This window comes from Podarcis vaucheri (assembly GCF_965113315.1).
Source record: "Podarcis vaucheri genome assembly, chromosome: 5".
NCBI classification, from domain to species: domain Eukaryota; kingdom Metazoa; phylum Chordata; class Lepidosauria; order Squamata; family Lacertidae; genus Podarcis; species Podarcis vaucheri.
Genome location: NC_138763.1, coordinates 67,535,955 through 67,549,076, shown reverse-complemented (window position 1 = coordinate 67,549,076; position 13,122 = coordinate 67,535,955). Strand labels below are relative to the sequence as shown.

At 43.8% G+C, this 13,122-nt stretch overlaps 1 protein-coding gene across 1 annotated transcript in view; it reads left to right on the top strand.

The window, feature by feature from the left end:
- Nucleotides 1–13,122, top strand: part of LOC309532946 (uncharacterized protein) — a 52,754-nt gene that overhangs the window by 17,880 nt on the left and 21,752 nt on the right. Inside the window, exons 5-10 of the mRNA XM_082223734.1 lie at nucleotides 471–580; nucleotides 1,930–2,069; nucleotides 3,081–3,230; nucleotides 6,908–6,979; nucleotides 9,416–9,481; nucleotides 11,356–11,585. Coding sequence (XP_082079860.1) covers nucleotides 471–580; nucleotides 1,930–2,069; nucleotides 3,081–3,230; nucleotides 6,908–6,979; nucleotides 9,416–9,481; nucleotides 11,356–11,585 — 768 coding nt within the window. The remainder of the gene's footprint in view (nucleotides 1–470; nucleotides 581–1,929; nucleotides 2,070–3,080; nucleotides 3,231–6,907; nucleotides 6,980–9,415; nucleotides 9,482–11,355; nucleotides 11,586–13,122) is intronic.

The following is a 13,122-nucleotide window of genomic DNA, read 5'->3' as shown; positions in this document are numbered from 1 at the left end:
ATGCAATCAATGCAATCTGAATCAAATCCCTTCCCCTTCCCTCATCATACCCTTAATTTCAATAGGGTTACACTGAGCAGGAAAGTAACTAAAAGCTATAGATCTCTACGCATGTTGGATTTCCACATACGTACTGTGACCTGCACGATTCCAGAATGTGTGGAAAGAAGTAGAGGTCTACATACTGAACATCTTCACATCCTACAGCCTGCTTTTATGTGTGATGGTTCTTCATGAGATTCATGTGTGAAGTGAAAAAACGGGGTGTGGGTGTGATGTTTAGTGATGTTCTGTTGCTGGAAGCAACCGCTGCAAAATTAAAGTGGAGAATGGGGATCTTGGCGCCATCACCTGGTTCTGCACCCACATTTCAAGCAAAACCTTCCAGAAGGCAACTCTGGGTGAACATCTAGGAGTTCAGATGAAGAGGTGTCACTAATTTTGCCATAACATTTAAACCTTTTCTTCAGTTTCCATGAAATGGCCATCTATGATCTTCCAGCAATGATCAACTTCATTCTGAAGAAAACTGGGCAGAAGCAACTGTATTACGTAGGCTACTCTCAAGGCGCTACCATTGGTATGCTAAAGTGGACTGGTCCATTTTTGTCTCTTTCTCTTGTCCTCTCTCTTTCAAAAAAAAATGTCCTGTGTTCTGCCCTTCTGGATCCTGGAGCCAGCTGTAAGGATTCAAGTCTTGCCCCCAGCACTGGCAGTGATTTTGTGAATCTGTCAGCACTGATTTGCCTGCATTCCCTTCACGATCTTGCTTGACTCACCTATAGGTTACATTGGACTCTCGAGGGAATATCGGGTGGATATGGTTTCTAGTAGACCAGGGATCAGAAATAACCACCCCCCAGGCTAGATGCATCCCAGATCCAGTTTTCAATTGGCCTTCTAGGTCCCCCGCCCTGCAACCATCAGCTATTCAGTGGGAATGAAAATAACCTGTTATGGTACAGAATAAAACCTTACAATAAGTCCCACAGTTATCGTGACAACTCTGACCCTGCTGCTCACACAGCTATGGTCCAGACCTTCCCAGTGTGAGGTCCATTTTAGGGCTTTACAGTAACAAGGCAAACAGAGCTCAGTGCTTGTCCCATATAACTTAGATTATATTACAGTTGCTGTGTAGTGATACCTTTTAAAAAATGCCTATATGACCTGAAGTCTAGAATAGGTATCAGCAGGGCTCTTTTCTCAGCCAGAACATACCGGAACTCAGTTCCAGCACCTCTCAGGTGGGCGCCATTGCCATTGTAAGAGAACTCATGGTGAGTTCTAACACCTTCTGACACCTTTCCCCCCAGAAAAATAACACTGGGTATAAGGATGTTGTTATGTAGTTTTGGGTAGTTCCAGGGGCAGAGTTCATTATAAATCTGTTCATTCACCTAATGAGTATATCTGTAAAAGAGAAACTTTTAAAGAATCACCTACATTACTTTACTGGCAACTGGCTTCAACCTAAAGTGAAGAGGGGTGAGGGTTGGGTTTTTCCACTCTTCACCTCCCCTCAGTTTCCTAACAGCAGCTCCAGTGTCCATATAAGGCAGCTATAGGGAACCTGTGGTCCTCTAGACGCTGTTGGACTCCAACTCCCATCAGCTCCAGCCAGGAATGATGGGAGTTGTGTTGCAGCAACATCAGGGGGACCACAGGTTCTCCTCTGCTATAGGGCCAGGGAGCAGAGGTGGATCTCATTTCAGTGGTGCCCTGTGAAATGCCAAAATTCAATGCCTTTAATTATAGTAGCAGAGCCCCCCAAGGATCTGCACCTAGTGTGACCAAGCCGGTTGTGCTACCCTAAGTCTGCCTCTGCAGGGAGTACCCTTTAAACTGGTGAATGAATTTCTTAACATGGTTATCAGCAGCTCCAAACGCTCACTGTGTTTTTCTCGTTCGCCCTCCTCTCCCTTTCAGGTTTCATCGCATTTTCAGTCATACCAGAACTGTCTCAGAAAGTCAACATGTTTTTTGCCCTGGCTCCTGTGATTTCTCTTCAGCATGCGACAAGCCCTTTGTTGAAAATAAGTCCCATGTTTCCTGAATACTCATCCAAGGTACCCGTCAATCACTATTTTATGACTGCAGAAATCAAGAATTTGCAAATGGAAACTCAACCCCCCTTTCAAAATTTGCTCATCTCCAAATTGTGGTTCTCTGGCCAAGTAATATGTACCAAAAATGCATAAACCAGGGTAAAATATTCATATACAGTAAATAGTGAAAATAACATACAAAATGCATTATAATAGGGAAAATTGCTCTGCAAAAATTATGTGTGCTCGGCAACATTGCATACAAAAATGTGCATTGCTCAGAAATTTTCATGCAGACTTGTTTTTTTTTTTAATCACAAACTTGATGTGGGAATTATGCAGAACTGAGCTTAAGCATGGGAGAATGAGAAACGGAGAAAAATGAAATAGATGAGCCTATCCACACTCACTGGCAGAGGAAGGGGGGGCGTGGGGAGAGCGCACCAGCCCAGGCACCATCGAGGAGGGGGCTACAATTGTGGCTACCCCTGGACACATGCCACGCCCCCCCACCATGCCAGGGCCTACGCCCCAGTGAGCAATGCGTCAAGCCCACTGGACGCGCACCATGCCCCTGCGGGCGGTGCATCACACCCCCCGGGCTCATGCCATGCCCCCACAAGTGACATGCCATGCCCCTGGGATGCGCGCCAGCCACTCCCCCACCTACGCTCTATCCCTGGTGCCGGAGCATGCAGCTTTGTCACTGTCCACACCCCCAACCTTCCTGCATTGAACTGGAAGGTCTGAAGGGGACTTTTAAGTAGATTTGGTTGGACAGGCATACAAACCTCCCTGTAACTGGATCTGGGTGTTATCAGCGAATGTGGGAAGGTTGGAGATGGAGCAGGTGCAGCTGGCACATGCAGGCACACTGAGGGCACATGGTCACCACATGGTTTCCTCCTCCTGGTCTCCGATTTAAACCTTTTAGGAGGTGCAGCCAGGGAGAAGGAATTCCCTAGAGGCATGTAGCTTATTTTGCCACTTTATGAAAGCTTCATTATATGTAAGGTCTTTATATCTTTACAGAGCATGCTTGCCAGAGGAGAATTTGTTTTGACTCGCAAGCCTGTGAGAGACTTTATGCAGAAATTATGCCGCGCTTCTTTTATGCAGAAATTATGTGTGCGCCTCATGTTCACTATTTCGGGTGGATTCAATGCAACAAATCTAAATATGGTATGTAGATGTGTGAAGAAGGCATAGTAGTTGATTACTGGTTTAGCTATATGTTCTACTTTTCACAAGCTTTCGTTTTTGAGGCAAAAGCTTCCAAAGGGAGCAAAAATTCCATGGCTAATTGAAATCTTGGTTAGAGTCAGATGAAAATGCTTTACACACTGGAAAAGTCCTGTTGAACAGAAATAATAATAATAATAATAATAATAATAATAATAATAATAATAATAATAATAATATATTACTTATACCCCGCCCAACTGGCTGGGCCTCCCCAGCCACTCTGGGCAGCTTCCAACAGGATATTAAAAACACAATAAAACATCAAACATTAAAAACTTCCCTAAACAAGGCTGACCAGATGTCTTCTAAAAGTCAGATAGTTGTTTATTTCCTTGACATCTGATGGGAGGGCGTTCCACAGGGCGGGCGCCACTACCGAGAAGGCCCTCTGCCTGGTTCCCTGCAATTACTCTTCTTGCAGTGAGGGAACCGCCAGAATGCCCTCGGTGCTGGATCTCAATGTCCAGGCAGAACGATTGTGGTGGAGACGTTCTGAGGCCATTTAGAGATTTAAAGATCAGCACCAACACTTTGAATTGTGCTTGGAAACATAAGAGGACTTACTCCTGAGTACATATGCCTAGAATTGCACCATTACACCACAATCCTATGCAGGCCTACTCAGAAGCAAGTCTCACTGACTTCAATGGAACTTACTTTCTGGAAAACGTGTACAGCATTGCAGCCTTCATGGGTTGGCACATTTGCATATGTCCAGATTGCACATGATATGATTTCAGATCAGAATGTGTTTTCAATGAAACAAATCTGTGCACATTTTTTGTTCTTCCCCTTCCCCTTCTTCTTCTTCTTCTTCTTGGAAATAATATTTATTAAATTTTCCATTTTAAACCAATTAAAACCACATTAAAACATTCCAAATTACAATTAATCATAAAAAAGCCAAATACAAATGCTGAATTATCTATCTTTTTGAGTGTCTTCCCATGCTCTGAAGTTTGCGGAGTGCTGATCAACCAATGTCGCATTGCATTTCATAATTCTTCAGTGAACCACTCCAATGTTAATCCTTCTGTCTTTTATTTATTTTTATTCCTTCAGCCACTGGTCTGTTCAACTTTCGCTTTTATAAATCTGTGTGGAATCTTCCTTGTTGAAATCCATATTATATTTCTGCTCTCAAGGGCTGTAATATTCCAAGTCTCAAACAAAGAGACGCCAGCAGCCCTTGGCAACTCTCCTGGGTTCCCCTCTGCGCGTTCGCAGCATCTCTTTGCAAGCTGATATTTCTGCCAGATCTTAACAACTCAGTCCAGGATTTTTCCCACTGAAGGTAGCTGCCAAGTCCACACTCAGACCACATATAAACAAATCAAAGCAGCTACCAAATGCTTTTCCAAACCAGCTGTTTTTTAAGTAGTAGCCTTTCTGGGGGAGGTTTTACCAAATATAACTGGGAATACAGATATCAAGAAATAGAACATTAAAGGCTTACCTCCCCCAGGACTATATAATTACCGGTAATCCATATGTTGATTCAACAAGCTGGTCAGACTTAGCAAAGTTACTTTCAGTTCTCTGTGGCTGCTTGCAGATTTTAAACTGCGTCACTCCACTCCACCATAAATCTCAGGCAAAGTTCTTTGGTGTCTCTCCAGCTGTTTATGAAATGTTGCTTCTACGCTGATACAATAAATCAAACCGGGGCGTCCTTTCATCCTCCTCTTAATTAACTCATAGTCCAGATTCCACACCATCCTTTTCATTTGTTAGGTTTAAAGTCTACTCACATATCCCAAGCAGCGTCTTAAGTTGTAGCAAAAGTCTTTCTCCAGATCTAATCCTTCTCAGTGGCTGGTTAAATTTGCAAGTTATTTTCTCTCCGCTAGTTCAAAGTAAGCCTGCTAAATAAGTCCGAATTTTATCTTTAAAAATAAGCAGGAGCCCTCTGCTCATGACGATGACATTCGGAGAGTTACCTAGGTGTGTGTGTTTTCCACTCAATGCCCTCTGCCCCCACAATCCCTCGGGATGGGTGTCAGATATTGGGCGACTGCGGCTGAATCTGCCTCCTCTACAACCCTGAAGGAGTTTTGGGGAGGCTAATTACTCCCATATTCCCTCCCTTATCCGCACAAAAAGGCTCTGATGGGAAAAAACACACAGCTGTCAGCCAGTCATTTCTACTACACTTCAAACGTTTTCTGAAATCACTGGTGTTTGCCCAAATTCCTCATTCTCACTGAAACTGCATAGCTTCCTGCTCCAGTCCTTTTCTCATTGCAATATGTCCCCTCTATTCCCCACTACCACCACAAGGTGGTGCTATCTCAGCCTTGGAAACCTGAGAGAGGCAGATGTGGAGCAGCTCAGGTGACCATTGCTAAACATGAAAGGTGAGCAAATGGGATCCCAGAGAGATTAGAGTTCCTGGGTTTACAGCTCAGGGTTTGTCTAGACTGGAAACAAACCACGAACTTGTGTTTGTGTGACAAGCTAAGCCAAACCATGGCTCAGCTCACAGCAGTGCAAGAGCAGGAGGACCCTGAAAGGAATGAAGCAAACTCCTTTCCAAGAATCTTCACACTTGAAACTAAGTCAAGGTTTTTAGCTTAGCATTTCATGTAAACCAATCCCCTAAGTACTATGCAAACACAAAATACCATACAACAAGAAATTCGGATATAATCAAAGGAGTAGCAGTATGACTGGGCTTTTAAAATACTTTAAGTCAGGGCCTTTTTTCAGCTGGAACTCACCGGCACCTCTTAGGTGGGCACTGTTGCCATTCTAAGAGAAAGAGGGAGGCGAACTCTTTTTCTAGAAAAAAATGGCACTGCTTTTAATACTTTCAAAAGCACAGCATTGGGGTTGGACATTACCTTGACAAGCAGCCACTGACTGATCTGTCGTCTGTGATTTTTTCTCGACGCCTTTCAAAACCAGCATTGCATCTTGCAGAAGCCAGTTCCCAGCTGAGCTGTGCACTGGGGGGCAAAGATCGTTTGTTTTGTCTGTCCTGAATCTGCCAACCAAAAGCTTCACTGGGTGGCTTCAGGTTCTTGAGATACAAGAGGGTGAAACCCCAAACCCTCTCCCTCTGCACCGTGCATAATTGTATGCCAAGGGTCAGCAAACGTTTTCAGCAGGGGGCCGGTCCACTGTCCCTCAGACCTTGTGGGGGGCCGGACTATATTTTTTTTGGGGGGGGGGGAATGAACGAATTCCTATGCCCACAAATAACCCAGAGATGCATTTTAAATAAAAGGACACATTCTACTCATGTAAAAACACCAGGCAGGCCCCACATATAACCCAGCGGTGCATTTTAAATAAAAGGACACATTCTACTCATGTAAAAACACCAGGCAGGCCCCACATATAACCCAGCGGTGCATTTTAAATAAAAGGACACATTCTACTCATGTAAAAATACGCTGATTCCAGGACCGTCTGCAGGCCGGATTTAGAAGGTGATTGGGCCGGATCTGGCCCCTGGGCTTTAGTTTGCCTACCCATGTTGTATGCTATCCTACTCACCTTATTTCTAGACTAGTTACAGATGTAGTTTCCTTTGCCTGTTCCTCAGATTATTATTTTTAAAAATAAATTTTAAAAATGTGTTTGCTTTTCAAATCAAATGTTTCTCACAGAGTCGTGCAGATGTGTATACAGCTCATTATCCAGATGCAACATCATCTAAAAACTTTCTACACTGGAAACAGGTAGAGTTGTGCACTTTTAAGCAGATGTGGTGGTCAAGAGGGTTCTATGGTTCTATGGTCTGTCAAAAATTGCAAACTCATATTGACTGCATTTGTGTATTCAGACCCAGAAACCTCCCCCCTAAATAAATTCACACTGGCCTCAAATTTTGGTTTTGGTTTTTGGCAGAATTTAGGCCACAACTTTATTGATTGTGGTTCGAGGACCCGACCCCCGCAATGTGGAATGAATATGCAAGGACACGTGATATAAGGTTAATGGGCAAGAAAAGGCCACAACTTTATTGATTACAGCAAGTGAAAAGGCATTGGCTTAGGCATTGGATTACGTCAGGTGACTCCACCCACTCGGAGAGGGGTGAGTCTAAAACAGGGGGGTGTATTCACCAGTAGGTGGAGCCTGTTGATGCTAATCCAACTATAGGCTCTCCCCTGATGTCACCGAGGGTCGTGCCATGGCCTCCCGCCAAGCAGGCATCGGACGGAATACACGACACCCAGATTCCTTTAACGGAATACCCAAATATTGAAGGCATAGGCGATGGCCACACCTAGCACTTCCACACACCACAACACATTATTCCAATGCCTAACCTACCCACCAATACCACGAAAGTTGTGACGATTGCTACGAGGTAGGCGAAAAAACCACAAAGCCAAATGCCAAATGGAAAAATTCCTGCCAGGCCCCCTGGTCAACCAGGGCGACCAACCTAAGGTCCATAGCAAGGCCAATGAACTAAGATCCTGAGCTCAAAGGGAGTGGAGGGTGGGTGACTCGCGACGAGACAAAGGAAAGAAGAATTAGGCCAAGGAGGAGCTGGTGCCGCAGCAAAAAGCTGCTGTAAACGCCCCCTCGGAGGCACCTGGTTGGGTGCCTGCCGAGGGGCGTGGGCGCCAGCCAGGTGAGAGAAGGAGGCAGGGGGCTAACGACCCCTGCTAGGGGCGCAGCTCGGGCTCCCGCCCACAACCACTCCCCTCTCTTCCAGGGAGGAGAGTCTTTACAGAAAGTTAATGGTTGCATAGGTTCTGGTTCAACTAGCTCCCTGCCGTGCAGGTATATTAATAATAATGATAATAATGATAATAATGATAATAATAATAATAATAATAATAATAATAATAATAATAATAATAATAATAATTTATTATTTATACCCCGCCCATCTGGCTGGGTTTCCCCAGCCACTCTGGGAAGCATCCAACTGAATATTAAAAACGGTACATCATCAGACATTAGAAACTTCCCTAAAGAGGGCTGCCTTCAGTTGTCTTTTAAAAGTAAAATAGTTGTTTAGTACTATTAGCACTGACCCAGGGTTCCAGCATAGGTCAGCCAAAGGTGAACACCTGGATAAGCGGAAAGCCGGGAACAGGCTATCTCCGCCACCCAAATGTCCCCCTGGAATAAGGCACAGGCACAACCCCCTCTCAGGGGCTGACCAAACCATTGAGTCCCTGGATTCCTTTAACGGAATACCCTTACATAGGGATGGCAAGAGCATTCTCCCATCCCTATCACTTGAACCAGAGCCTATCCGCAATAATAATAATAATAATAATAATAATAATAATAATAATAATAATAATAATTTATTATTTGTACCCCGCCCATCTGGCTGGATTTCCCCAGCCACTCTGGGCGGCTTCCACAGAAACCAAAAAACACTAAAATATCATACATTAAAAGCTTCCCTGAACAGGGCTGCCTTAAGATGTCTTCTGAATGTCAGGTAGTTGTCCATCACCTTGACATCCAATGGGAGGGCATTCCACAGGGCGGGCGCCACCACCGAAAAGGCCCTCTGCCTGGTTCCCTGTAGCTTCGCAACCTTACAAATTGTGATGATTTGCTAAGTGGCAGGCGAAACCCAAATGGCAACAGCCAATCAGCCAAGTGGGGAAAACTCCTGCCATGCCCCTATCCCAACGACAGACGACACACGACAGGATAGCAAGGTCGAGCACAAAGCCCTAAAAGTAGGGAGAGGTGGACTGGTGTTCCGAATGAACGCGCCGAAAGGGGAAGCTTGCATGGGTATAAATAGGTCCCTTGAACCGTTTGGACTGCGTCCCATTGGCCAGATTGCACCCAGCTATGAGGGACCTACCAATAGGATGTTGTGGCTGACCAATCATACCTACCCACAACACAGGGAGTCGATTGTCCAGGTCTCACTGCAATACGTGCCCTCTTTAAGGGAGGACCCGATATAACACTTAAGTGTTAGAGCTTCCACCAAAGAATACTGGAATTGTTAGTGTGCGTAGCATTCCCTGGGAAGCCCTTAACCACAATTAAACCATTTTAAGTTGGTACTATTGTTCTGCTTCAAGCTGTCTGCTGATAATACCAGCAGTGGCAGAGTTTTCACAATGTTCAGTAATATGTATAATGCATTATCTAATTCTATGGCTCTCCTATTATTTTGATAGATAAGAGATTCGGGGTTATTCAGGTATTTTGACTATGGGAACAAGAATGAGGCAAGATATAACCAGGTAAGAGAGAACAATTTTTAGGTGAAAAAATAAGTTTCTTCACTAATTTATATGTATTCCATTTTTCCTCCACGGAGCTCATACGTGGTTCTCCTCCTCCCTGTCATATTCTCATAACAACCCTCAAATGGGTTGTATCCAACTTAGATCTATTCAGCGTAGACCCATTGAAATGGACGAACTTGAGTTAGCCATGTATAGCTTCAATTCAGATTGGGACTAGCTTGTCTACAACTCTCCATGTAAGCAGAAGCAGAATGTCTCTGATTACATAGTTACTATGGAGAGACCACAGCAGCCGGCGATCATTACAGTTTGTGGGGATAACCAGTTGGCCATTGTGGGGTCAAGAATCCTAGACTAAATGAATGTGATGTGGAAGACAAGTTCTTCAGCCCTTAAAGAAGAGTGCAAACTCAGTATCACTTACCATAGACTAGAGATTAATTACGCCACATTCCACAATATGTTCTTTTTTAAAAACAAAATAAAACAATTTTAATTAATTTTCATTTATAACAATCCAATACAAGCCACATTAATACAATACCAAATTATAATGCAATTAAAAAAGCCAATTATCCAATACCAAATTAAACAATCCGTGCTCTAGATTTCAGGGAATGATATTCTTATTTTGTTCAGCTCCAATACTCTTAGTTAGTCCAAATACGACAGTTCCGATCCTGAGTATTATTTTTATTTTTAATATAAGCAGGGGTGATGCAGAAGCCTGGCTTGGAAACAAACTCTGCAGTAAGAGAGGCCCCCAGAGGAAGTGGCCTTGCAGTGATTCAGACCGCTGGTCCATGAGCCGCTGGACATGAGCCAACAGTGTGACGCGGCAGCTAAAAAAGCCAATGCAATTCTGGGCTGCATCAATAGGAGTATAGCATCTAGATCAAGGGAAGTAATAGTGCCACTGTATTCTGCTCTGGTCAGACCTCACCTGGAGTACTGTGTCCAGTTCTGGGCACCACAATTCAAGAAGGACACTGACAAACTGGAACGTGTCCAGAGGAGAGCAACCAAAATGGTCAAGGGCCTGGAAACGATGCCTTATGAGGAACGGCTAAGGGAGCTGGGCATGTTTAGCCTGGAGAAGAGGAGGTTAAGGGGTGATATGATAGCCATGTTCAAATATATAAAAGGATGTCACATAGAGGAGGGAGAAAGGTTGTTTTCTGCTGCTCCGGAGAAGCGGACACGGAGCAATGGATCCAAACTACAAGAAAGAAGATTCCACCTAAACATTAGGAAGAACTTCCTGACAGTAAGAGCTGTTCGACAGTGGAATTTGCTGCCAAGGAGTGTGGTGGAGTCTCCTACTTTGGAGGTCTTTAAGCAGAGGCTTGACAACCATATGTCAGGAGTGCTCTGATGGTGTTTCCTGCTTGGCAGGGGGTTGGACTCGATGGCCCTTGTGGTCTCTTCCAACTCTATGATTCTATGATTCTATGATTCCATCTAGCTCAGAGTTGTGTCACACCAAGGCAGCAGCTCTCCATGATTTCAGACAGGGGTTTCTGCATGCAAAGCAGTCACTCTACCACCTCCTCAAAATGTGGGGTGAATCTCCCAACCCCCAAACTCCTTTTCCTCACTCAGATCAAGCTCCGTGTGCTTGGAGGGGGTCCCAGAGCCATTTCCATCACCTCAAACACTCTGCCATTCCCATGAAGGGGACATGGTGCTGGCAGCAAAGAAATGAGGAGAACTTTCCTCTTTCTCCTCTCCTCATCATTCTAGCTGCATGATGGGCCGCAGACCACAGGGGTAGCTCTTCAGGGGAGCTTGGACTGCCACTCAGATTGCCTCAGGGTTTATGGGTGTGTTTATGGGTGTTTATTGATCCTCTGTCTTTTACTCTCCAGAGCGTTCCGCCTTTGTATAAAGTAGAAGACATGAGTGTCCCAACTGCAGTGTGGTCTGGTGGGAATGACATCATTGCAAGCCCAGGAGATACAGCCATCTTACTTTCTCGCATCTCTAACCTACTTTACTACAAAAATATATCATACTGGAACCACTGGGATTTCATCTGGGGCCTCAATGCCCCCAAACTGGTGTACTGCAAAATCATAGAGTGGATGGGGAAGTCTCTGTAAATCGATATTTTGCTATAATAGATTTAATTCACTATCTTTTATTAACCATTCTTTCTTTTACACCTGTCACAACAAACCCTGTACCCTGCTAACATGGAGAGCCCTACTAGGCCACTGAAACCCACAGTTTGCTTGAGTTGCAAAACAATGAAGCTTGGAACTGTGCAATGGAGAACTTAAGAAACAGAAATGGAATACTAGCTCCGCCCAAGGTATGATGGATAACAGCAACAAATGACAAAAGATAGACATAATAAAGTATAAGGACAGAATAATAGCCACACACAAGAAGAGCAAAAAGAGAGTTTGAAGACTTCACCTGAAGGACTGTAAATTGTTTGATGTGTTAATGCAAATGGAAGTCATTAAAATTGCAGCTGTGGTATAAGGGTTTGTTATTATGACTGGTGTGTCATTGGAATTTGTAAGTTTTTGGAATGCAGAGTTTAAGTAAATTATCAAATCATCAATTCTGGCATGCAGGGAGCCAACAAAATAATATAATTTGGCATCTGAACATTTGGCATTAATAATTGTATTATAATCTGGTATTATAATTTGGTATTGACAATGAGGCTTTTATTGGGTTATTGTAATTGAAAACTAATAAAATTATTGCACAGAGAATCAATCCCTCTGCCCACATAACTGAGGTGAATAGGAGCTGTGGCCTGTCTTGTGACATTTCGCTAAACAGAGACAACTACCATTGAATTATCACTGTAAGGACATAGCATGAGAGGCAGAGGATATCCAGTGAGTGAACTAGTCCAGAGATATCCCACTGATTTAGTAATATCTTTTGACTTTGCTCAGCAGACACCTCCCTTTCATTGTCAGGCCTTTCAGACTGACCAGACCAATCAAAGGCCTGGAATGATTCTGAAACAGACCATCTAGAAACCCTCTTTGGCAACTGAGAGAAGGAGGGTTGGAGAAGGGGGGACGAGGAACCTGCACACCCCAAAGAAAGATCTGAGGCCTATCCTGCAATCTTTTTTTCTAAACAGAGAAAAAACAAATTGTGAATTTTCACCAGAAGAATTTAGGGGCACCAGGGCTGAGCAACGAGACACTTAAGGACCACTTCATCAACATCATCATTTTTAATTTGTATACCATCTTTCTAGCTTACAATATCCAAGGCGGTTTACAAGCTGAAGCAATGTGCATCTTATAACAATCTAATGCAGTACAAAAATGTGAAAACAAAACAAAACTTTAAAACAAGCAATCTACATCATAAAAGTAACATTCAACAATCATTAGAATAGCATAAAATAAGAATAATATCAACGTATAAAAGTTAAACAGAAATCCACTCAACAGTTACAATAAATAATTTCTAAACTATAATCACTAAAACAACGGCAAGCCACAGTACATAAAATAATACAATACAAATTGGGAAACAGAGACTAGAGGGTGGGGCAAGGCAGGTGGAAGGAGGCCTTGCCTGACAAAGTCTCTCCCCTCACAGTTCTTCCTCCAGGACCAGCTCCCTTATGAGGATTCCCACAGAGCCCTGCAACT